Genomic DNA, 26782 nt, shown 5'->3' on the forward strand with positions numbered 1-26782 from the left:
AACAAAATAAACACAAGGATCAGTATGATTGTCACCTAAAATCCTATACCATGAAGAATCACACTATGTGTGTGTCTGTGTATGTATGTGTGTATGTGTGTATGTTGTATGTGTGTATGTATACCCGTTGAGTATTTTCTACCTAAATCCTTGAGAGTACAAGTGCTATGGATTTCAGACACTTTCATGTATTTATATGTATATGTAATGTATATGTATAAATTCTTATTAAAATACTTTGGAGATGGGAACCAAGTCTAAACACAAAATGTACTTACGTTTTAAATACTTATATCTCAAAAAGTTATTCTCTACATTTAAGTGAGCAATAGGGCCAGCAAGATGGCTCAGTGGGTCAAGGCAACTGCTTCCAAGCCTGATGACTTAGTTTAATGCCAGGGACTCACTCACACAGTGGAGGAAAAGAACCGATTCCCACAAGTTATCCTTTGACCTCTGCTCTTGTGCATACACTCCTCCTCTACACGTAAAATAAACAAAACCAATTTTATTTTAAAAAGTTAAATAATAATAAATATTTACTAAGATATTTTTATTAAGCCGGGCGTGGTGGCACACGCCTTTAATCCCAGCACTCGGGAGGCAGAGGCAGGCGGATTTCTGAGTTCCAGGACAGCCAGGGCTACACAGAGAAACCCTGTCTCGAAAAAACCAAAAAAAAAAAAATATATTTTTTTTAAAATTTAGAGAAATTATATTTTATAAAAACATAAACCAAAGATTATCATTGCCTAAATATGAGCTACATATTAGACAAGGAAAATTTTTTCCTCAGAGTAAAACTATTTCACATACATAAATCTATCTTACCTCACCGTGATAAATCAAAATCTGGAAGAACGTGTCCATGAGGAGAATGCGATCTGCAAGAATGCTGCTGCTGTCTAGAAGAACTGGCTAAAATGAAGCAATGATAGGGTAAGGTTAGCATCTTAATCCTTTCCCTTGTCTTAAATCTGCATGCAAGTGCTAGGCATCATCCCATCGTCTAACAGAGCGAACTTCTGTAGATTCTGCTTTCCCTTCATCTTAGCTCTTAAATTTTACATTTACCAAACACTTCCAGACACTGTGAATTCTCAATGTATTTTAATTTTCTAAGGATCTAATACTGAAATAATTTTTAAAAAGTCAATATGCCAGGTATTACAGTACACAACTTTAATCACCATACTTGAGAGGCAGAGGCAGGTAAATCTCTATGAGTTCCAAGCCAGCGTGGTATAGAGAGCAAGTTCCAGGCCAGCCAAGGTTATAAACAGATTGTATCCAAAAAAAAAAAAAAAAAAAAAAAAACCAACAAAAACCAACAAAAAAAAAAATCTTTTTTAAAGATTTAAGATATCAAAGATGGTCACTAAGCCTGCTGACAGTAAACTGAAGGAGAGATAAAATAAAAGGCCTGGGATATAAGAAATGTAGGATGCATGGGAAAACAGTTCTGAATATGAAATGGAGCATTATGAATTGATTATAAGTTTGAGTAACACATGTACAAAGCTATGGGGTTAGACTGAATCATTCAGAGAAACTGAAGATAAGGAAAATGAAAAGACTGAGAGTTTGTTAGAGGATACTGCCCAGCACAGATGGTGTTGATTATTACATTATATATTATATTATATTATATTATATTATATTATATTATATTATTTCAGGGACAAATTTTGCTTCAAATAAGCTAAGAAGGAGGTCAAAACTATAGACAACAGGGTTGGAGAAAAAATGCAGTGGTTAGCTGTACTTGATGATCTTCCAAATGTTCTGAGTTCAGGTCCCAGAACTCACATCAAGCAGCGCACAACTTCAGATAATTCTGACTACAGGACAGTCAGGGCTACACAGAGAAACCCTGTCTCAAAAAGACCAAAAAAAAAAAAAAAATAACAAATATCATAAACACCCACTTATGCTGACCTTTCCTAAGATACTACTTCCAAACACAGCGCTGTATAGTTTTAAATGGTGAAATGAACAATTCAAACTATCAGAAGGAAAGCTATTTATTTGATAACAGATAAAAGTGTGTTGAACACTTTTCCAAAACAGCCCAGAGAGTGGCTTTATCAGTCATATCTTATATTCTCAAAGGAACAAAGGAAAAGGAGATATGTGGAGAGACTTAATTTTGACAGGCTGTCCTGTCAAACACTAAGCTATGAAATTAGCCATCTCTCCCAGAATCATGATCATTTCTGAGCTTTCTTCAAGGAAGGCAGAGTAATCATAAGCCCTAGGTAGCTTTACCAACCAAACACTAAACACAGTCACCCAAGAGTATCTTTTATAGTGTTTTTGCATTGTTTTAATACTTTTGTAATACTTAATGATATACCCAACCCAATACATAAACACTCATAAATACCTTTAAATGAGGCATTTGAGATAATAATTTAACAAATTCCAACTTCATTTCAAAACAACAAGCTGTTATCACTGTCTTAATGCCACACAGCACAGAAACAATCAACTCTCTCCTCTTCCTTACCTCTGGTGGGCCACTGAAGGAATAGGCATACAGAATGGGCTGAATCATGATTAGAGACTGTGTCAGATCCTGACGCATGAAATGGTGACGATAGTATGAACTCTCATCAGGACTATTGTTAAAAACTTGCAAGAAAGGAGATCTTCTTAAATGAAACATAAACTACAAGATAAAGCAGGTGAGATTTTAAAAATAGCTTTAATTGGTATTGGTATGGCAATAGCAGTTCTCTAACAACAAACCTTTGCTTACATTGTAACATGAAAACACAAGGTCTGTTAGGAATATACTAAAGTAGTACTGGAGGGATGGCTTAGCAGTTACTTATGGACCCAGGAGCTCGGGGGGATTTCAGTTACCAGAACCCACACTGCGTGGTTTACTTCTCCCAGTAATTTAATTTCAAGTTATCAGAAGCCCTGGCCTCTGTAGGCATTTGCATATAGGTAGTACACATAAGTTTATACAGGAACACAGACAGACATATTAAATAAATACATACATAAATACATAAGTGAATATTATAAAGTATATCACAAGAAAATTTGTCCTGCTGCCTTGTCTGACCTCAGTGGGAGGAAATGTGCTTGGTCCTTTGGAGGCTTGATGCCCAGAGAAGGAGGATGCTAGAGGGGTGAGGTGGGAGTGGGAATGGGGGCGGTGGGGGGGGGGGCGCTCTTGGGGGGGGAGCAGGAGGAGGGATAACATTTGAAATGTAAATAAAATAATCTTTAAAAAAAACAGGATTGTCCTGATGTTTATGAGCTACAACGGGCTTGTGAGATGGCCCCAAAGTTAAGCGAGCTTGCAAGCATGAGGATTGGAGTTCTGCTCCACCACCCACCCAAATAACAAGCTATACAGGAAGGGCAAGGCATATTTCAGCTGGAGAGCTTGTCTCAAAAGAAAAACAAAAAAGGGCCAGGCAGTGGTGACACATGCCTTTAATCAAAGCACTTGGAAAGCAGAGGCAAGGGGTCTCTGTGAGTTTGAGACCAGCCTAGTCTACATAGTGAGTAACAGGACACTCAAAGCTCTGTTACACAGAGAAACCCTATCTCAAAAAAAAACGAGATAAACAAGGGAAAAAAAGGTTGCAGTTTCAGGACAAAGCTTTTTAAGGCAAAAATGAATTTCACTGAAATACTGAAGGTGCAAAATTACGGTCCTAGCACTTGGAAGACTAAGACAAGAACATGACAAGTTCAAAACTAACCCTAGCTACATAACAAGACCCTGTATTAAAAACAGGAAAACAAAACAAACAAAAAACAAACAAACAAAAAGGCAGACCAACACAGAGATGGTAAAGGAACTGTAAGGCAAGTTTAAGCTCACACTTCTTACCTGGCATGGCATTATAAAACTGTTCACAGGGGATGATAATAGGCCATTATCCCATTATGTGGTAAAATAACCACATAAATGTATTTGGTATCACTGTAATTAGAACCCCTTATCTCAGATGGCAAGCTAATAGGGTTTAACCTTGCTTGCACCCATAGTAAGTCTCCAAGCACCACAAATAAATAATAACTATTTGTTATATCCCATGTAGGGATATTTTATCATTTACCACAAGCATAAAATTAACTTCTGAGTTATCCCAAAATTTACCTAACTAAAAGAATAATCCAGTAAAAATATGTTCATATGTGATTACTAAAAGACAAACAACAAAAAAGATGAAACTCAATGCTACCGGTAATAAAGGAAAAGAAAGTGGCCTTTGACCTACTTACCTGAGGATAAAGAGAAAATGTTTCTGAAAACCGGAAGGAATTTGGATCATCTTTGTGATACTCTCCAAATTTTTGACACTAAATAAAATAAAACATTAGCAATTTGTTCCTGGTAAAGTAACTGAAAATTCTGCCCACTAAAAATCTATTTATAAAAATTTGCTAGTTTTAGGGAAACAGATACTCAACATAGGGTAAAGTTGGAATATTATGTATTGACTTAGCAGGGGACTGATTACAACCAAAAAAAAACTATTTGAATTTCAGAAATACAGCAACAACTCACCCTAAAATGTTTAGATTTGTTGTTATAAGCAAATGTCTTTTGTAGCAAATAAAGAATATGTAATGCCAATAGGAGGAGGAGGAGGCCAACAGAAACTTCCTAAGACTACCACCATATCTTTTTCAATACTGTCCAAGGATAGAAAAACACACAATCAATGCACTACAGGAGGTACAAAAATAAACTTCTGGTACAAAGTATGCTATACTGAAAGTGCCCAAGGAGCTGGAGAGCTGGCTCAGAGGTTAAGAGCACTGACTGCTCTCCCAGAGGTTCTGAGTTCAATTCCCAGCAACCACATGGTGGCTCACAACCAACTGTAATGGGGATCCGATGCTCTCTTCTGGTGTGTCTGAAGACAGCTACGGTGTTCTCATATACATAAAAAAAGAAAAAGTGCCCAAAAGAAAAAGAGTCAAAGGAAAACCAAGCCTAGTGAAGAAAAAGATTTACAGAGTCAGAAATTAGACTGAGGTAAGTCATGTCATAGGCAACAGAGAAGCAGGTCATGTATTCTCCAGACCATGGCAAGAGGCATCCAGCTGCCTCACCCAAGGATGAGCTCCTACTACAACAGCCATGACCTCAGCCACCAGCCTCACTGTGTTAAGCAAGTCTCTGCCCCACAGGCCTAAGTACTGGAGGCTTGGTCACCAGCTCACAGCACCAGTGGGAGGAAGAGTGCCCAATAGGAGGCATTTTGGTCATTGAAGCAATCATTGCCGAAAACTGTAGAATCAGTCTTTCTTACTGCAGCATCACACAGGCCTAAAGCAATAGGCCATAAACCGAAACCTCTGAACCATGAGCTGAAATAGACCTTTCTCTGTTGGGGAGAAGGAAATGTGACTAATATTTGGATAATGCCATTCTGTTTTGGACCTCATACAACCAAGGCAAATAAAACAGGCAATAGATGTTACACAAAAAGTAGATATAGTCAAAAAAGACTCTATCTGCCTTTCTCACAAATTATCTCCACTGGTCTCCTCTTTATGTGACACAAGATCAAAGTAAACTTTTCACTGCTCTGTCATTAACCTGTCCTCTGTGTACATGTTGTAAAATGTTCACTGTGTGGCTAACAGCTTGCTATGCATAGTGAGGAAACTTTAATTTTGTGCTTGATGCAATGGTCTCATTTGGTTATTCACTAGGTCCTAATGATTTTTAATCAGTGTTTCTCTTTTAAAAAAATATATCAGATAATTACAGATTAAAAGTAATCACAGATAATTGTGAAGTTGAGGTATGAGATAAAAGAGAAGCCCAAACTTGAAAAAAAAAAAAAAAAAACTTAAAAATTGCAATCCTAGCCGGGCGTGGTGATGCATGAATTTCGGGAGGCAAAGGCAGGCAGATTTTTGAGTTCAAGGCCAGCCTGGTCTACAAAGTGAATTCCAGGACAGCCAGGGCTACACAGAGAAACCCTGACTCAAAAAAACAAAAAAAAAAAAAAAAAAATCTTTTTTCAATAGAAGGTGTCCAGTGGGTTTTATGCAAGTTGATGGTGCAGAGTGCACTATAAAACTGTAGTGTCATGCATGACAACCTGTGAATGCAATAGCTCCAGCAAGATGGACAGGACACTGTACTGCAGGTCACAGCTACAGCCCAAGTGTACACACTGGACACTTAAACTTTTAGACCCTTAAAACAACACAACATTTATGAAGACAAAGTCATTTTCCATGAAAAGGCTCAAAAAGCAATCCATTTCAGAGCACAATTTACTAGCCACATGGAAAGCTCACATGGTTGGTGACATTCTAGAAAACACTAACATGTAAAATTAGTCAGTAAAATGCTAGGGCAAAGTGCAACTTAAACAGGAAACAGGAGCCCTTCTATTTCAGCACACAGTACAAGAGGTAAGGAGTCAGCACACTGGCTGGATGGGGTCTTGAGTACAATTACCAACACAAGAAAGGTTTTTTAGGGCTGGTGAGATGGCTCAGTGGGTAAGAGCACCCGACTGCTCTTCCGAAGGTCCAGAGTTCAAATCCCAGCAACCACATGGTGGCTCACAACCATCTGTAAAGAGATCTGACTCCCTCTTCTGGAGTGTGTGAAGACAGCTACAGTGTACTTACATATAATAAATAAATAAATCTTTAAAAAAAAAAAAAGAAAGGTTTTTTAAAAGTTCCATTTAAAACAAAGTACTGGGGCTGGAGAGCTGGCCCAGTGGTTAGGAACACTGGCTGTTCAATTCCCAGCAATATCACATAGTGGCTCTGGCCCTCTTCTGGCATGTAGGTGTACATGCAGGAAGAGCACTCCTACATTCAAAATATGTAAATAAATTTAAAAAATAAACAAAGCAGAGCACTGAATCAAAGCACTGGGTACAGGCCACATGATGCTAAGAAGCCTGTGCAATAAACTGGGAATAGCTTCTCTGTCTCGGTGGGAAGTTCAGGATTGTGTATCAATCTTCTATTGATAGTGGTGATAGTCAAGAAAACTTCTTGGCTACGAGAGATTCTTCTGCTGTTTTGAAGAAGCTCAGGTGAGATACTTAAATATTCATGCCCATCTAGAATCAAAGAGCCCACCGAGGAGCTGTGCCAGTATTTGTATTGACAGTGCCCCATCACTGATGGGCTATACAAAGTTAAAGCTCAGTTTAAGACACATTTAATACCACAACTCTGATTTCTTCACAAAGACATGTTGGGAGAAAGGGGTGCTCTTATAAGGGAAAAATCTCAACAGCACTACAAAAGTAGCTAGCTTTTTTTTCCCTAAGATTTATTTATTTATTATATGTGAGTACACTGTAGCTGTCTTCAGACACTCCAGAAGAGGGCATCAGATATCTTTACAGATGGTTGTGATCCACCATGTGGTTGCTGGGATTTGAACTCAGGACCTTCTGAAGAGCAGTCAGTGCTCTTACTGGCTGAGCCAACTCTCCAGCCCCAAAAGTAGCTAACTTTAAACAAGTTCACTCATGATACCTGACAGACAGGCACCTCTCTTGAGTTTGGTACCTTAACAGAGAATTCTCAACAAGGTATTTAAGTTGAAGAGTAAATGAAAAAGTACAGGACAGAGTTTATAATGTAAGAATTAAGTGTTAAGAGCTGATTAAGCCTATAATCCCAGGACATGGGAATAAGTTTAAGACCAGCCTAGGCTACATTGTTATAGTCAACTGAAATTAAAGCAGAAAATAAAAGCCACAGTAAAGACAAACACACACACAGCAGTAATAGCAAGTTCTAGACCAGCCAAGGCTACAAAGACCCTAACTCAAAACAAAAACAAAATTCATAAAATCACTAATAAAAAATTAATTTCCACACTCACTTCATACAAGCCAAAATAGTAAGTTGCATACTGCCATTCAATTTTAAGGAAAGGGGCTTTCTAGTTTACTGGAAGTGAGTGGAACCCTGCTATTATTGCTCAGTCAGTTCTTCCAACAGTTCTCCACACCCACTGTAAGGTCTTTAAAGGGTATTTACGACAAATGAAAGCTGACAAGCTGAGAAAAGCACAATGTCCACTTCTTACCAGTCGAATGAGTTGTCTGTCCAACCATCTTAGCACGTCTGGCCCTTCCTCTGTTTCTGCTCTGTATATTGCCAGCCTGGCCATGAGAATGGCAGCTGCTTCCTGGTCAAAAGATGCAGCAATATTTTGGATTTGAGTTTGAGCATCTGCCCAGCTAAAGAAATAAGAAAGCACAGAAACATAGCTGAATTATATCATAATTCCACAGCTAGTTACCACACACAGCTACACTTAGAGAATACAGAATGCCACCTCGTATTTCAAGATTCTAATACTACACAGATTAATTAGCATTATTAAAGTATCACAAATAGCTGTTTATTACATTGATTTTCCTAAAAACAAAACCAGACCTTAAAATGTTTTCTAAAATGACTCTAAAGGAGCATATTCTTTAAGACAATAAGCCTTTAATAAGTAAAAATAATGTATAGAGGTCAGGGGGATGGCTCAGCAGGTAGGCACACTACCACCAAGACCTACAGCCTGAGCTCAAGTACCAGACTCAACGATGGGAAAGGAGAGAACTGACTCCTAGAGCTGTCCTCTGACATCTGCCTGCATACAGTGACTGGCACATATGCACACACACACACACAGAGAAAATAAAATCTTTTTTAATAAAATAGATGTGTGAACGATATAGAAATCCTTATGGTGACATCATTCCTAAGAACTTAGGAGTTCATATATACACACACACTAGATTAAAAAATACCATATACATTTGCATAAACTGTAAGTCTATGCTGATTTTTTTTTAATGTATATGAGTACATTTTCGCTGCCTTCAGACACACCAGAAGTGAGCATCGGATTCCATTACAGATGGTTGTGAGCCACCATGTGGTTGCTGGGAATTGAACTCAGAACCTCTGGAAAAGCAGCCAGTGCTCTAAACCACAGAGTAATCTCTCCAGCCCCCTCTATGATGAATTTTAATGTATTCAATTTTAGAAAAACAAAAAATGAATTTACAAAAGTAAAGGTTTTATTTTCAATCTTAGTGTCATTTGTTACACTGAAGGACAAAACATCAGAATTTTATTCTCATTAGTCTTTAGATAGAAATCAATAAATGATAGAAATCACATAAATTAAAACTGTTGTACTTTTCTCCCTGTTAATACACTGACCAAGATGAATCAAAATTAAGTAAGAGAATTGAGTATGGGAATACAAGCCTATAATCCCATTACTTGGGAGTTGGAGACAAAAGATCAGGAGTTCAAACCAGGCTCAACTACGCGGCAAATTTGAGGCCAGCCTGGACTAAAGGAGATCCTGTCTCTAAGATCATGAAACACAGTAGGTTTTAAGGTTCCTCAAAAAATTAAAACTAGAACTTCTAGGGCTGAGAGATGGCTCATCAATTAAGAACCTGGATGCTCTTCCAGAGGTCCTAATTCGGCTCCCAGAAGCCACATCAAGGAGCTCCCAGTTGCCTGTAAGTCCAGCCCCTGCTGTGCTGTCCTCCTCCTACCTCCACAGATACCTGTACTCAAAATTGTACTACACAGACCCCCACACGAAATTCAAAAATAAAAGTATTTTTTAAACTTCCATATAATCCAACTATACCATTCTCAAAGAGCCCAAGTCAGCTTCCTAGGAGAGATACCTACACATCTATAGATATTATATAATTCTTAATGTAAGAAGCTCATGCAGGGGCATGCCTGCAATATTGCTAGGAAAGCACAGGCAGGCAGCAATCCCGTAGGCTTGCTGACCACCAACCTAGGGCAAACAGTGAGCTCCAGGTTCATTCAGGAAGAGATTTCCTGCCTCAAGCACTAGGATGGAGAGTGACAGAAAACGACACTTGATACTGACCCCTGGTTTCCACATGATCACGCTTGGTGCACCCATGCATACACACACACACATATACATACAGGGAAAAAAATTTAAAAGTTAAAGTGAGAATTTCAGTCTGAGGAGTTAATAGTATTATAAACTGTGTGAGCCTGGCTGGCCTCAAACTCACAGAAATAGCTCTTCATGCCTCTGCTGCCCAAAGAAGGTCATATGTTCTATAAACTTAATCCAGTCAAACTTTCTTTAGATAGAACCTTTTTTTTAATTTCAAAGACATAATTCTGGGAGGATTGGTTTGCTTTTAATACTTCTGCTGATCCTAGATGCAAAGCATCTCATCCTATACAAGACTGGCAAGTCTTTGTGTAAGTCTTGTATGTAAGTTGTTGTACTTGTATGGTCATGTGGGGCGTGTACATGCACTGTGTCCAGATGCCTATGGAGGCCAGAGGACAACCCTGGATACATTCTTGAGAGCACCATCCATCTCCTTTGAGACAGTAGCTCTTTGGCATGAAGCTCACCAATTAGCCTAGAGTGTCTGGATAGGCAAGCCATAGGGATATTCCTGTCTCTGCTTCCTCTACACTGGGATTACAAGCACAGACCATGTCTACCTTTTCCACATGGACTCTAGTGATCAAACTCATGTACAGGGAAGGATTGAACCCACTGACCCATCCCCTAAACCATATATATTACTTTAATATATGTTACTTTATATGTAATATATTTTATAGTGACAAATTTAATTTTTTCAGCCTTTTAAGTTTTATTTTTATTCATGTGTATGTGTATATATCTGTATATATGTATACACACAAGAGCACAGATGTCTACAGTGGCAACAGGGTGTCAGGTCTCCTGGAGCTGGAGTTATTAGTAGTTATTAACAATCGAACATGGGTATGAGGGGGAGGGGCTGGGGGAGACACAACCAAACAATAGTCCTCTGTAAGAGCAGCAAGAACTCTTAAATGCTGAGTCAGGACTCCAGCCCTGGGGTAGTTAGAATAAGAATGGCCCCCTTAGGTCCATATATTTGAATGCATTAGGGAGTGGCACTACTTGAAAGGGATTATGAGGTGAAACCTTCTTGGAGTAGGTGTGACTTTGTTGGAAGAAGTATATCAACAGGTGGTGGGCGGGCTTTTGACAAGCCAATCCCAGTGGCTTTCACTTCCTGTTGCCTATGAATCTGGATGTAAAATTCTCAGCCACTTTTCCAGCACCATGTCTGCCTATGTGTTGCCATGTGCCCTGCTGCGCTGACAAGTGGGCTAAACCTCTGAACTGTAGGTAGGCCCCAATTAAATGTTTTCTTTTACAAGACCTACCATGGTTACGGTATCTCTTCACAGCAATAAATCAATGACTAAGGCAAGCCCCTTTCTCTGTTTTTAATTTTCTCTCATCCAACAATTTTTAAATGTTCCCAGATAGTAAATAAGAGTAAGATATCTTAGTCTGGTAAAATATTGTTTTCTAAAGACAGGCTTTCTCCCTGACCTGGAACTCCACAGATAAGCTAGGCTAGCTACCCAGGATTCGCCTGTCTCCATCCCCCAGAGCTGCAATTGCACATGGGTTCCAGCACAGCTAGCTTTTTGTTCTTCCCATGTTCTGGGGACCAACTTGAGGTCCGCATGCTTACTTACCAACTGGCCTCCCTCCCCACCCCTAGGAGTACTTTTAAAAACTGCTATTATAGCTGGGCAGTGGTGGTGTACACCTTTAATCCCAGCACTTGGGAGACAGAGACAGGCAGATTTCTGAGTTCCAGGACAGCCTGGTCTACAAAGTGAGTTCCAGGACAGCCAGGGCTATACAGAGAAACCCTGTCTCAAAAAAAAAAAAAAAAAAAAAAAAAAAAAACAACAACAACAAAAAACAAACAAACAAAAAAACTGCTATTATACTTGTCATTGACTATTCTACAAAATAAGCTAGGCTTAAAAGACATAAAATGCCCTTAATCACAAATGTTTATTTTTCTAGGCATAAATGTTACTCAGAAACCCAGCTTGGGAGTATGACCTAAAATAGTTTTTATATATAAATTACATCTCTAATTAAAAAATAAATAAGTAAATAACTTACTTCCTAGCAATTGTGGTCACTCGGATGCGTCTCTGGCCACTTGAGTGCTGATACTGGGTCACAAATTGGACTGCACCTCGTCCTCCTTGAGGAATTGGAGCATTATGCTGTATGCATAAAAATAAAGAAGAACTAAGCAAAAATCTATCATGGTAATGTCACAGTATCAAAAATAACATACTCTCTACCACTAAGAAAATCACTGTAGGACAAGGAAAAGCCAGGGGCTGAAGAGATGGCCCAGCAGTCAAGAGCACTTCCAGAGGATGCAGGTTCAGTTCCCAGCACCCAGACAGTGGCTCACAACCCTCAGTCATCGAACACTCTCATCGGGCCTCTGCAGGCACCAGGCACACAGATAGTGCACATGCATACGTGCAAGCAAAACATTCACACATATAAAATAAATGTAAGAATGAAATAAAGGCCCAGTGTCGGATGCCTTCACTACTGACGGAGCCCAGTAAATATTGAAAGAACCGTCAGAACATAGTCCACAGTCTCACAAAGCTGTGTGAGGACATTTCTGAGACCGGATGAGAAAACTGAGCTAACGAGACATGAGTCTTATCATCTCTGTTCCTCCATCACACAAGCTGTCCTTAGAATGGGTTTTCATGCCTGTTCCAAGTGAGCAGACAGGAGTGAGTAGTCACTTTAGATTAGTCATTACAGCCGGCTATTGTTTATATTCCTCTACAGAAAAACATGTTTTCACCACCTGCAGCTTGTCCTTGTCACTGACACTTTACTCAGGTGACGCTTCTTAACCCTTAGTATAAATTGACTGATGCTCTGAATAAAGTTGGTTGCTGCATGAGACTTCATTCTACCTCATTTTTAGGGCCACTCTCCCAGGTTTACATCACCAAGTAGGTTGACAACAAAGAACTAATACTAATCTTCTCAGTGTGGGATTCTCCCTGTGGATTGACTCAATATATGCACTTGAATGAATGATATGATAGCACCATATCATTAAAATGAAAAACAAAAACCATATGTCATCTCAATAGATGCAGAAAAGGCATTTGATAAAATTAAGCACTCCTTAATGATAAGAATGCTAAACACATTTTATAGAAGGACTCTATCCCAACATAACAAAGGCCATGCATTAAAAGGTTATAACTAACATCACACTAAGGGGGAAAACTGAAAGTGTCTCTCTAACATCTAGAATAAAATTAGGATTCCCATTTCACCACTGTCACTAAAAAAAGTCCTAGCCACAAAATCAGGCAGGAGAAAAAGCATCAACATTGGAATACAGGATGTCAAACTGACACTGCAAATGACATGACTATCCCTCATGCAGAAATCTCTACACACTCAACCAAGAATTATTAAAAATAATGAAAACAACTGCTCTTTAAAGTCAGGGGAGGGAGGAGCTGGAGAGACGACAATATTAAGAGAGAATACTGTTCTTGCAGAGGACTCGAGTTTGATCTGTAGAACCCACACTGGATGATGGTTTACAACCACCTAAGCTCTAGCTACAGGAACTTGATGCCTCTGGCTGTTGTGGGCACATGCACATATAGGCACATAACCCACACACATACACATAATTTTAAAATAATTACTTTCCAAAACAAAAACAAAACAGGCATTTTGGCATCCTAGCACTTGAGAAGTAGAGGGCCCGAAGTTCAAGGACATCATCACCTACACAGGAAATTCAAGGCAGCATGGCTACAGAAGACTGTGTCTATTTAAAAACAAAAAAAGAAAAAACAGTAACACTGTTATACATCTATACCAAATTCTCTAAATGGAAATCAAGGGCTAGGCATGGAGAGTTCAGTCATGGAAGGAACATCTGCCTAGCAAGAGTCAAGACTTGGGTTCAACCCCCAGCACTACTGAGAAAGAAAGAGTTATGGGAATAATCCCATCTACAATAGCAATAAAATGAAACAACTATAAATAAATCCAAACAAAATTGACAGAAATTAAACAAAAATATAAACAAATGGAAAGATATCTTTGTTCTTGGACGGGAAAAGTCAGTATTGTTAAAATATCTACACTACCCAATGCAATCTACCGATTTACTGCTAACTTATCAAAATTCCAATGGCATGGCTCACAGAACTAGAAAATAAATCCTGCAATTCATATGAAAGATTCAGTGTCTAAATTAAGTATCTGTTTACCTTCCAGTATTAAAATGCAGTCAGCCAGACACAGTGGTGCACACCTTTATCCCAGGATTTAGGAGGCAGAGGCATCTCAGTAAGTTCAAAGGCCAGCCTGATCTACATAATAAGTTCCAGATAGTCAAAGCTATATACCCTGTCTCAAAATACCAAAAATAAATAAATAAATGAAAATGAAAATAAATTTGTTTTTAAGGATAGGCAGTCATACCTGATTAACAACTTCAAAATATATGGCTAAGGTTGTCGTGGGACTGAGGCCACAGATTTTCCACTGACAAGTGCCACCTGTTCCAATCTCCTGCAAAAATAAAAAACAAGGAGTTTGAAAGCTAAAGAACCTTATTTATTAATATATAAGAAGAGCAGGGATACGCCTCTGGTAAGGAAAAACACACACCTTTCAGATTAATTCAGTAAATGTTAAAAGCTTAAAATTTTTAACACTATATCACAAACACATAAAGTAAATTTAAGCGATTTTACATGATAAAATATTAAGAATATTAAAAGGTTTACTAAATAAACTAAAAGGATACAAGGTCCTTGGAGGGCATCATCCTGAGTGAGGTAACACAATCACAAAGGAACTCATACAATATGTACTCACTGATAAGTGGATATTAGCCCAAAACTTAGGATACCCAAGATATATAATACAATCTGCTAAGCACATGAAACTCAAGAAGAATGAAGACCAAAGTGGGGTCACTGTACCCCTTCTTAGAACTGGGAACAAAACATCCATGGAAGGAGTTACAGAAACAAAGATTGGAGCTGTGACGAAAGGATGGACCATCTAGAGACTGCCATACCCAGGGATCCATCCCATAATCAGCTTCCAAACGCTGACACCATTGCATACACTAGCAAGATTTTGCTGAAAGGACCCTGATATAGCTGTCTCTTGTGAGACTATGCCGGGGCCTAGCAAACACAGAAGTGGATGCTCACAGTCAGCTAGTGGATGGATCACAGGGCTCCCAATGGAGAAGCTAGAGAAAGTACCCAAGGAGCTAAAGGGCTCTGCAACCCTATAGGTGGTACAACATTATGAACTAACCAGTACCCCGGAGCTCTTGACTCTAGCTGCATATGTATCAAAAGATGGCCTAGTCGGCCATCACTGGAAAGAGAGGCCCATTGGACACACAAACTTTATATGCCCCAGTACAGGGGAACGCCAGGGCCAAAAAAAAAAAAAATGGGAATGGGTGGGTAGGGAAATGGGGGAGAGGGGGGACGGTATGGGGGACTTTTGGGATAGCGTTGGAAATATAATTGAGGAAAATACGTAATAAAATATATTTAAAAAATTTTTTAAAAATTTTAAAAAAGGATACAAGGTCCTTTGAAGCAAGCACTTTTTAATGAAGGATCAACCAACCAATTCCTTACCTTTCCACCCCACTCCCTATCTGTATAAAGGACTCTACATATGTATATATGAATAGGCCCTCTGCATTATAAGCATTCTAAGGGCCAAGAAACTTTAGACACAGGTCCTTACCATACAGACAGCATGTAAACTGATTTTGTATCTTTGTCATTTTTGAAAGCTGGTTATCTACCTTGTACTATCTTATCATCCTAGCTGCAGCCACATGACACTAATTCTGAAATGCATTATAATCTCTCAACAGGCAGAGGAAAGAAAGGAGCTGAAACTTAAACTCCTCTGACTTGGTTGCTCTGTTGCTAATTCTAGTGACAAAAACCACTTGGAATTAATGTTGCCTTTCAGAAACCTAAAAATTTCTAAACTTATTTCAAAGCACTAAGACAAAGACTCGCTTAACCATATACAATAGAGCCTTGGCAGTAGCCTGTGTGCCAAGAAGCACGAATGCAAACATACTGATGGAAGGTCAGCCACACAACTTCAAAGAAATGGTAGAGCCTTCCATGATGAATCTCTCTTTGCACTAGCCTAGAAATTAGCTATATTTTTTTAGAACAAACATTACTTACATTTTCAGACACGCAAGGTCCTTTAGAATTAAGAGACACACAGGGTCCAATAGCTCCTGAAATCTTTATTTCCCTTGAAGTCTGAAAATAAGAACATGATACATTTGGTTCCCTAAAGATGAAGTTAGGGTTGGCAAGATGGCTGAGTGGATAAAGTACGTGCCCCCAAGCCTGAGTCTGAGTCCCAGGAGTCACAGGGTAGGAGGAAAGAACTGACTCCTAAGCTGTCCTCACATCTCCACACAAACATTGTAGCATGGCATGTGGGTGTGCATGTGCATGTGCGTACACACAAATAAATGTAATAAAAATGTTAAGTTCAGATGTTTATAAGAGTTTCAAAATAGAAGACAATCTTCATATTTAAAATTCTAAAGTCCATGAATTCTAAAACTCATGGACTTTAGAATGTGGACACCTTTAATTCCAGCACCTAGAGGCAAAGTCAGGTGGATCTCTGTGAGGCTGAGGCCAGTGTCTACATAGCAAGTTCCAGGACAGCCAGATTATACAAAGAAACATGATTCTTCCTTAACCTACAAATGACAGATCTATGCATCTCCAATCTACAACAGCTCACATAATTAATACTATGGGGTTTGGGGGGGGGGGGTTTGTTTGTTTGTTTTGTTTTTCGAGACAGGGTTTCTCTGTGTAGCCCTGGCTGTCCTGGAACTCACTCTGTAGACCAGGCTGGCCTCAAATTCAGAAATCCTCCTGACTCTGCCTCCCAAGTGCTGGGACTAAAGGCGTGCGCCACCACCACCTATATATGGTTCTTATATTTCAACCACCCACTCTCACAAGGCATTCTTCTCAACTCTAAACATTTTATGTTGGTCTCCTGAATAAAATTAATTTCCTCTCATCATTCAGAAAACACTATAAGCCACATTCGCCTGGAATAAACGGTATCCTGGATAAACTCACTTCTCTTTTTTGTTTGTTAGGATTTTGTTTGTTTGTTCATTTTCTTTTTCAAAACAAGGTTTCTCTGTGTAGTCCTGACTGTCCTAGAACTTACCCTGTAGGCCAAGTTGACCTTGAATTCAAGAGAACTGCTTGCTTCTGCTTCCTGAGTGCTGGGATTAAAGGCATGAGCCACCATGCACAGCTCTCAATTCTCTTCTTTATTTTTTTTAATTAATTTTTTTTTTTAGTATTTTTTTTCTCATTCACTTTACATCCTGTTCACTGCCCTCCATCCCAGCCACCCTCTCCCACATTCCTTCCCCCATCCCTCCTTCCTTTCTCCTCTGAGTAGGTGGACGCTCCCCTGAGTTTCCCCCACCCTGGCATATCAAGTCTCTGTGAGGGTAGGTGCATCATCTCCCACTGAGGCCAGGCAAGGCAGCCCATCTAGAACATATCCCACACGCAAGCAACAGCTTTTAGGATAGCCCCCACCTCCAGCTGTGAGTGCTGGGTGGGAGAGGGGATGGGGAGAAGTGTTGGTTGGGGAGTTCAGGATCAGGAGTGGGGAGGAACAGGAGTTCAGAATCAGGAGTGGGGAGGAACAGGAGGGATGGCCACATGGCCATAAGAATGAATGGAAATCTGTAACTGACAGGGGTGGGGAGGTGAGAGCATCTCCAGGAAAAGACAGAGACCTGGGATAAGGAGGCACCCAAGAATCAATGGAGCTGTTGATTCTCTCCTTAAACTTCTCCATCACTTTGTTTTCTACTGTTAGTTTATGAAATCACATATGATTTTGAAAGATCCTGACAGAATGTAAAAGGTCACAGAAGCCCTGAAATTGGCAAGATGGATGTTATTGTTAGCAGAACTAGCTTCACTGATTTAGAAAAATAGAGGTGCACAATGCTCTGGCCACTCCTTGAACCGTGTGTCTGCCAATGTTTTGACCATTCCTTGACCCATGTGTGTGCTCACTGATTGATCAAGCCAATTGCCAGGTGTTTGTGATATTGGTTGCTGGAAAAGAGTCAGAAAATCTCCCCAGCAACCACAGCCAGGCCAAGCCGGAGTTGCTACACCTGCACCAGACTCTTTCCTTGTACTCCTCCCATACCCATTTCTTGAGAATAGACATTGTTTAGATCTGGAAATCCCTACTCCCCTCTTCTCCTTTCTCCCCTGAGGGCCTATAAAAACTGGGACCCCTTTCCCCTCAAGGTTGACTCCTCTACCCCTGTGTAGGATATGAGTCATCCCAGAGCTCTGGCTTTCCCCAAATAAAGCCTCATGTGGTTTATATCAAGCTTGGTCTCTCGTGAGTTCTCGGGTGTCCGCTATTGTCCCGAGGCCTGAGCGAGGGGCTCCTCTCGGAGTCTTTAAATCGCTCAAAATTAAGTTTCCCTATAACAAGACCTCCACCTTAGAAACCCAATCATATCTCTACAATTTCCTACCATCATGCCGACTACATAGTAAGCCATTAATGAAATGCCAATAAGATATGTTTAATGAAAATTCAAAACCAATGGTTTTGTAATATACATGTAATTAACAATAGGCCTTCCAAGTGTTTTAAGTCAAAATTTGAAATTTATGATGGACTTGTACACCCAACACTAATCATAAAGCAAAAGAATAATTTCCTCTCAAATTAGATAATTTCCACCATTATAGAAAACTAACATAGCCAGGTGGGGGTTGTGCACACCTCTGATCCCAGCACTCAAGAGGCAGAGGCAGGCGGATCTCTGTGAGTTCAAGCCCAACTTGGTCTACAGAGTGAGTTTCAGGACAGTCAAGGCTACACTGAGAAACCCTGTCTCAAACAAACAAAAATCTAACTATGCTGTGCATAGGGAAGCACACCTTTAATCCCAGACAATTGGGAGACAGAGGCAGATGAATATCTACATTTAAGGCAAGTCTAAAGTTCCAGGACAGCCAGAGCTACACAGAGAAACCCTGTCTCAAAAAAACAATGCAAACGAATAAACAAAAAAACCTAACATATAAATTGAGTATAAAAATATATAACGTCTAGTGGGAGCCACAGTAGAACACAGCTGCATCACAGCAACTGGAAAGCTGAAGGAGGAGGATAAGGAGTGAAGACAGACTGAATGAGACTCAGCTCTAAGAAACAGTAATATCCAATAGAAGAAAGGTAACTTACATTACTTTACCATCATTCAAAACAATCCCAGTCTCCTGTACACATAATGACAACACCTCTTTCTGGGAAACAAAGTCTCTAACTCAAAGTTCTAAAGTAACCATTACTTTTTAAAGTTCATCTGAACTTAACTAATATTTCACAGTTGCCACCGCCTTCAAGGGTCTCAACTGATAGACATATCACACATGTCAAGTCTGGGTTCTTACCTTTATTTCTAATGTGCCACCAAAGCCCATTTTAAACTGGCCATGTATATCTTTGGTGAAGACTCTTTGAAAAGTTTGCTTGAATAAGGAAGTATTGAAAGAGTCACCCATTACCATGTATCCTCTGCACAGAAAAAGGCAAACACAACATACAAAACAAATTAACTGGGCTCCTGTATTACCAGAAAAAAATAAATTACTTAGACTATGAACAAATAGTAAAGATATTCCCCAAAACAAATGTTATTAATGTTATTTCTATTAATAATTTTTAATTACCCTTACTCACTGTGTGTAGGGTGTGCACATGACACAGTGTTCATCTGTAGGTGTGAAAACAACTTTCCACCATCCGTCCACATTGTGTGTCCCAAGTATCCAGCTCCCTCCCACCATGCCATCAGAGCCTTTACTCACTGAGCAGCCTACAGCCAGATTTTCTCCTTGTGTATGCATCATCTAAGATTATTCATCTTATAATATGCTTGATAATGCATCATTTACTTAAGACTGCTCCTTTTCACAGTTGGCGTTTATAAAAGTTGTCTATATTTTTGCTGATTCTCAAAGTGTGGTCCAAACAGGAAACACAAGTTATCTGTACCAGTTAATACCTGAGCAGCTCTTGTCCATACCAGCTGCTCCCAAGTCTCGCCTCCTGTTGTCTTTCCAATTGGCTCTAGCTCAGCTTTCACGTTTAGTAAGGCTTTCAAAGGCTGCACAATGCTGAAGTGCTTACTCTCCACCCTGCGTTGGTTTGTATCTGTGTGCCTGGCACAGCTGACCAGGGCCTTTACTTTCTGCTTGTTGACATTTCCTTAGGTAAATATCTAAGAGAATATTAATGAAGCTGAACCCCTACTTCACTTTTATTTAGCAATAAAAGGAAATCCTGGCACATCTTAAATATGCATAAAGTAAGCACACAGAATAAAAGATGTCCGTGGGGCTGGAGAGATGCTTCAGCGGCCAGGAGCATTTGTTTCCCTTGCAAAGGACCCAGTTCAGTTCCCAGCACCGACAAGGCTGCTCAACATCACCTGTCATTCCAGTTCCAGGGGAGTCAACCCCTGTTCTAACCTCCTTGAGTACCAGACAGGCAAGGCACATAGTGCACATACATTTATGTAGACAATACATTCATGCACATAAACAGTTTCTAAAAGTCAATGGCAGGCAAAACACCACTTATTACTCCACTTACAGGAAACATCCAGGAGTGGTGAGTGGTGTTGCCTAGGGCAGGAGGGCGGAGTGAGAAAGGAGGAGGAACGGAGATTGACAGGTAACAAGCAAAGTCTCTCCAGGGCCATTGCAAATGTTCTAAATTCAATCATAATAATGACCATATACCTTGTGAACATACTACAACCTTATCATACATTTTAAGTGGATAAATTTCATGGTTTTCTATCTCAAAACACTACTAAAACAACCTAGTAACTTTATAATAAACTTTTTCAAAAGAACTTGTACCTTAATAATCCTGTCTTTTCAAAGAAAAACAAATGAGACATGAGCTCCAAACGCACAGCAATGCTGTTAGCAAACATTGACAACGCGCTTTCCATTTCCTGAGCTGTCAGCGTTGGCTCACATTTGCAAGCAAGTGGTCATTATTAAAGACACACATACATACCCAGTAAGGTTAGGACAGCACTTCATCTCCAGCAGGCCTGTCTGGTCCAATGCACAGGCGTAGATATCAATGACATGCCCCGTTGTAGCAGCTCGATTAGCCAACGCTTCAAAATGCTACAGATTATTTTAATTAATATCAAAATATATGTAAAACCTAATCAAATATATAACCTCGCCATCCCATGAATCTTTTTCCTATTAACAGATCAAAGTAATTTAAGAGTAAAAGAATAATTCATCGTGATTTACACATGATCTAGTCACATTTAATTTTCTATAGTTTCACAAAATTGATAACATAATTTCTAGAAATCTGACTTCCAGACAAACAAGTGACAGGCATTTGGAAATCCAGCCCTGGGGAAGGAAGCTACGACAGGAGGATGCACTACATAGAAAGACTGTCTCAAAATAAAGTCTGATATTTTAACATTCTTTGATATAAAAGCCACTATTTTTAGACATGTCCTAAGTGAAGCAAAACTAAACAATGGTATAGAAAACATTCTCTAGTTCAATATAAACACAAGAGAACAAAACAGAACTTTTTTTCCTAGCTAAATCTATAGTCAAGTAAGTATTATCTAAAAACACATCAGAAAAGAGAAAAAATAAAATAAAACCAGAGGATAAGCAAATTTAGAGCAGTTTTTGCAATTTTTACAATAAAATAAAATTCCCAAGCTCAAAAAGGAACCTAACTAGCAGACAAAAAGCATTCAGTATCAAAAATTATGACATCAATTACTAGTAATATATTAACAATGACTACCAAAAATATCAAACAGTATAGAGAACTAAACTAAAAGCCTGAATTAAAAAAAAAAAATCCTCATAGCAGCAAGAGCATCAACAGGCAGCAACACCAAGGCCTCAAGAGTCACCAACAGATGCTTTTGCAAAACACCCCGAACGTGAGGTCACATGAACAGAAAACTCACAAGAAAACACGAGTGAAAATTACCTTAGTTCCCTTTTTAACATATTTGGCATTGTCCTTCTCAATGTCGTGCCAGGATCTTATAGGTGTCTTTAGCTCATCTCCCACCACCATGCCAGGCCCCTGGGTAGCAGGACCACCGATGAACATCATGATCCGAGCACCAGTGTTGGGGAAAGTACACTATTGGAAAAAAGGAACTCACTCAAACAGTGCAAAGGATAACGAAAAGCAGGTATATGCACTTCTGACAACGCGTTTTAATGTATTGTTCCTAGAAAGCAACATGTACTTGATAAGAAATGGGATCCAATGCCATCTTCTGGTGTGTCTGAAGAAAGTGACAGTGTACTGAGTACTCACATACATACAATAAGTAAGTAAATCATTTATAAAAAAAAAAAAAAAAGCATTATTTTAAAAAAAAATAGCCGGGCGTGTTGGCGCACACCTTTAATCCCAGCACTCGGAAGGCAGAGGCAGGCGGGTTTCTGAGTTCTAGGCCAGCCTGGTCTACAAAGTGAGTTCCAGGACAGCCAGGGCTATACAGAGAAACCCTGTCTCGTGCACCTAAGTCTCAGGGATCATTGTGGAGAAAGGAGCAGAAAGATCCTACAAGCAAAAAGAACAGGAAATTTGTTGTGAGATTGTGTCTCCTAGAAATGTCAGAGGAGCTACACCCATGATGTCTCATCAGCATGGCTGCCTATGACACCAGCAGACAGGCTAACATGGAAGGGGTGGGCATGGCCCATAAGGCCTCAACTATACACAGAGAACTATAGACGGCTAAGGAATGCTGAAAGGGGGGGAAATAGCCTTCTCAGGGAAAAGCACACCAATTATCCAATGTCCAATGTTCAGCTCTGAGAACGCATACATGCAAAATTAAAAATAGGCTTGGAAAAATGGGGGGGGGGGTTTGAAAGGAGTAGAGGGGAAAAGGGAAATGACATAATTATACTGTAATTTTTAACAAATCAAAAATTATTTAAAATGGAAAAATACCAACAGATACCAATGATACCAATGAAATTTTAGGGCATCAAAAAAAACCTTGATTCTACAATTTTAGGAAATCTGAAAAAAAATGGATGAATTTCTAGATGTACAGATGTACTACAATTAAGTCAAGATAAAATATAGTAGACAGTTTGTGGTGGTTTCAATTAGAAATGCCCCCCACAGGCTCAATCAGGCACTGGGACCCTCGCTCTGCATCTGGCAGTGCTGTCTGGGAGGCTATGGGGAGGTGCAGCCTTGCTGGAGAAGCTCACAGTTGGTCCCACTGCTGCCAGTGCTCTCTCTGCTGTGACTGAGTACATGACCGCTCAGTTTCCTGCCCTGGCTGCCTGCTGCCATTCCTTCCCCAGCCATTACGAACTTTCCCTCTGCAATAAGAGAAATAAACTCCTGTATTTAAAAAAGGGGGACCAGACATGGTAGTTGTGCTGGCTAGTTTTTATGTCACCTTCATACAAGCTAGGGTCCTAAGAGAGAAGGGAACCTCAGAATTGCCTCCATAAGATCTAGCTATAAGCAAGCCTGTAGGGAATTTTCTTAATTAGTGGTTAATGGGGGAGGGTCCAGCCCATTATGAGTGGGGCCACCCTGGGGGCTGGTGGTCCTGGATTCTATTAAAAAAAAAAAAAAAACAGGCTGAGCAAGCCATGAGGAACAAGCCAGTAAGCCTCCATAGCTTGCTTCTTTATCAGCTCCTACCTTCAGGTTCCTGCCCAGCTTGGATTCCCGCCCTCACTGCTTTTGATGATGAACTGTAACATGGAACTGTGAGTGAAATAAACCCTTTCCTTCCCAAGGTGCTTTGGGTCATAGTCTTTCATTACGGTAATAATAACCCTGACTACGACATCTTTAATAGTAGTGCACACCTTCAATTCCAGAACTCAGGAGGCAGAGGCAGGCAGAGCTCTGTGACAATACTTTTCCAGTCCAGCCAGTACTACACAATAACCAGACCATTAGGGATTGGATAACCAACTGGTGTGCTCTTCCTGGGGAAGATTATTTTTCCCACTGTCAGCATTCCTTGGCTGCCTATAGCAATGATGAGTATAGAAACCTCCTCATCTCAGGAAAAGAGAGCAAGAAGGACAGAGAGCGCACAGAGAGAGAGAGAGAGATAGGGAAAGGGAGGGAGGGAGGGAGGGAAGGAAGGAAGGAAGGAGAAAGGGGAAAGGGGAATAAAAGAAAACTAGTAAGTATAATCCAAGAAAGTGTTAGAGGAATAAAACACATGAGCCCACCAGGTTCTAGAGTAAATTTACACAACAATCCTACTAATAGATCAAGAATAAAGAAAGATTGTAAGTTGAGCACCACTAGCCATGATGCAGTCAATCTCCCCTATGCAGTGAAGCTTCGCTAACCAGTCATGGGGTGTGGGGTACTGCAGAGATGGCTCAGTGATAGCAACACTTGCAGTTCTTGCAGAAGACCCAAACTTGGTTCCCAGCAGCCACACAGCAGTTCACAATCATCTCTAACTCCAGTTCCAGGGGAACCAATGCCTTCTTCTGGCCTCCAGGGGCAGCCAGGCATTTATGTGGTACACAGACATACATGCAGGCAAAACACTCATAAACACAAAATAAAAACAAATAAACCTTAAAATAAATAAATAAATCAGGGGCTAGAGGTCTCTCCAACCAGAAGAACCCAGTTCAATTTCCAGCAACTATGTCAGGTGGCTCACAAACACCCCTAACTCCAGCTCTGCCTCTGACCACCAAGAGCATGTCTACTCCCATGCACACACAGACACACAGAGACATAACTGAAAATCATATAAACTGGATTTGGGGAGTTCCTGGATAGCTGAGCCCGTTGCTTTCTAGTGTGTGGTGTGCAGAGAAGACATGCCCTTCCTCTCACATCTAAGCTATATGCATTGCTTCTATCAGGTGTGGCTACTGTTTACTCTCTTTATCCTGACACGTAAGTAAAGGGTTTCCCTACATTCGTGGAGCCAGCTACTGCAGGAAATTAATCAAGCCTGAAGAAATACCCAACTCACAGACATAAGTACAGGCGACAACCTACTCTTTGTGTGGAGCTTTAAAAAAAAGAAAGTACAGCTGGGCGGTGGTAGCGCACGACTTTAATCCCAGCACCTGGGAGGAGGCAGAGGCAGGCGGATTTCTGAGTTCAAGGCCAGCCTGGTCTACAAAGTGAGTTCCAGGACAGCCAGGGCTACACAGAGAAACCCTGTCTCGAAAAAAAAAAAGAAAAGAAAGTACTGCACCCTGATTACAGAATGAGAGAAAAGATCCATCACGCATGGTGGCGCACAACAGCAGACCGACATTCAGAAGGCTAAACTCTCCTAAACCACTGTCAGTTAAGCTCAGCACTAACTCAACTGTGCAGTAAAACAGAAGAAAAGGATGGCAAAGATGGTGGTGGAGTAAAGATGAAGGAAAAGGAGGAAGAAAAAAGGAAAGGACACCCACACCAAGCATCACCATGGTGGTCTGCTCACATCTTTCCATGTGCGCACATGCATACAGGCACACAAACTCTTACATTTCAAAATTAAGCTTTCATCATTACTACCTCAAGCAGTCCTACAGCTATGGAAAGCGCCACTCCTGAGGAACGCAGCGGTCTCTTTCCTTGTGGTACAGGCCAAGGGTCTCGCTGAAGTTCTCCCAGAAGATCTGTGAGATTCATGTCTATTTTCTGTACTGGCTGTAAGAATCTGCAAAACAACAGTAAACAAAAGCCATTTACAATTTGATATTTTACAAATTTCTCTTAAAAATAGAAAAAAAGTATGATACACAGCAGACCAACAGTTCTCATGTTCTGTGTGCAGCAGAATGGACTGGAGTGTTTCTTTGAAAACAGGCTGCTATTGGAGATGTAGCTCAGTCAGCAGAGGTCCTATCTAGCAAGTGTGAGACCCTAGGCTGGATCCCCAGCAACAGACACAGAAATACATGCTCCAGTGGGCGGGGGAAGGAGAGGAGGCAGAGGGAAAGAAGGAAGCAGAGGAGGAAGGACAGAGGAAGGAGGTCCACATGCTGGTCATGCCTATAGTCCTAGAACTAAGAAGGAGGAGGCAGGACAATAAAGAGATCAAGGTCATCAACTGTATATGGAGTCTAAGCCCAACCTGGCTACATGAGATGAGACTATGACCCCCAGAAAAGGGGGCTGCTATTACGAGGCCTCACTCTACAGTCTGTGTACCACTCCCAGGGATGCTGCTGTGCTGCTACAGGCCAAGGAACTTAGACAATTACTCTCAATTGATTTAAAGTTCTAAGTTTACCAAAATAATTAGAATATAGATCAATTAACTCAATTTTAGTAATAGCACCTCTGATTACAAGAAAAAGCTACCAGTAAAGACAAATTAAAAGCTTCTGAGGCCTATTTTTGCATAGTTGTTCACAAAGCACATAAAGACTCTATGAATTAAAAATAAAAACAAACATCAAAACTAAGCTTCTAATATCACGATGATAAAAAAAGAGAACCATTTCAGTAAAAAAGAAATGGCCACAAGAAGTTATAGTTTGTTTTTTAAAGCCATATACTACTATTGCAATCTACTTATATTCTTAACAATACTTAATATTACATATCACCTAATATCTTTGGCCAAGTACCTGCCTGAACTAGAGGATTCTGTTTGCTATATTAATTACCTATTGGAAGGAGGTGGTTGCTGCACCTGAGGACCACGTGTGGCTTGAGTAACAGGTACTTTAGAGAGCCCCAGCATTTCCTGTAAAGACATGGTTTTGATCAGAT

General features: G+C 40.1%; 1 protein-coding gene across 1 annotated transcript in view; it reads right to left on the reverse strand.

Moving 5' to 3' along the window:
- The window catches only part of Sec23a (SEC23 homolog A, COPII component), a 51727-nt gene that overhangs the window by 11658 nt on the left and 13287 nt on the right, over positions 1 to 26782 (reverse strand). Inside the window, exons 6-17 of the mRNA XM_021178863.3 lie at positions 26677 to 26756; positions 25577 to 25721; positions 22025 to 22183; positions 21059 to 21174; positions 19420 to 19543; positions 16117 to 16197; positions 14357 to 14446; positions 11981 to 12087; positions 8060 to 8213; positions 4252 to 4329; positions 2510 to 2671; positions 832 to 918 (exon numbers count right to left, since the gene is read on the reverse strand). Coding sequence (XP_021034522.1) covers positions 832 to 918; positions 2510 to 2671; positions 4252 to 4329; positions 8060 to 8213; positions 11981 to 12087; positions 14357 to 14446; positions 16117 to 16197; positions 19420 to 19543; positions 21059 to 21174; positions 22025 to 22183; positions 25577 to 25721; positions 26677 to 26756 — 1383 coding nt within the window. The remainder of the gene's footprint in view (positions 1 to 831; positions 919 to 2509; positions 2672 to 4251; positions 4330 to 8059; positions 8214 to 11980; positions 12088 to 14356; positions 14447 to 16116; positions 16198 to 19419; positions 19544 to 21058; positions 21175 to 22024; positions 22184 to 25576; positions 25722 to 26676; positions 26757 to 26782) is intronic.

The sequence above is a fragment of the Mus caroli genome, unplaced genomic scaffold (genome assembly GCF_978045245.1).
Source record: "Mus caroli unplaced genomic scaffold, Mus_caroli_1 scaffold_14, whole genome shotgun sequence".
Classification (NCBI taxonomy): Eukaryota; Metazoa; Chordata; class Mammalia; order Rodentia; family Muridae; genus Mus; species Mus caroli.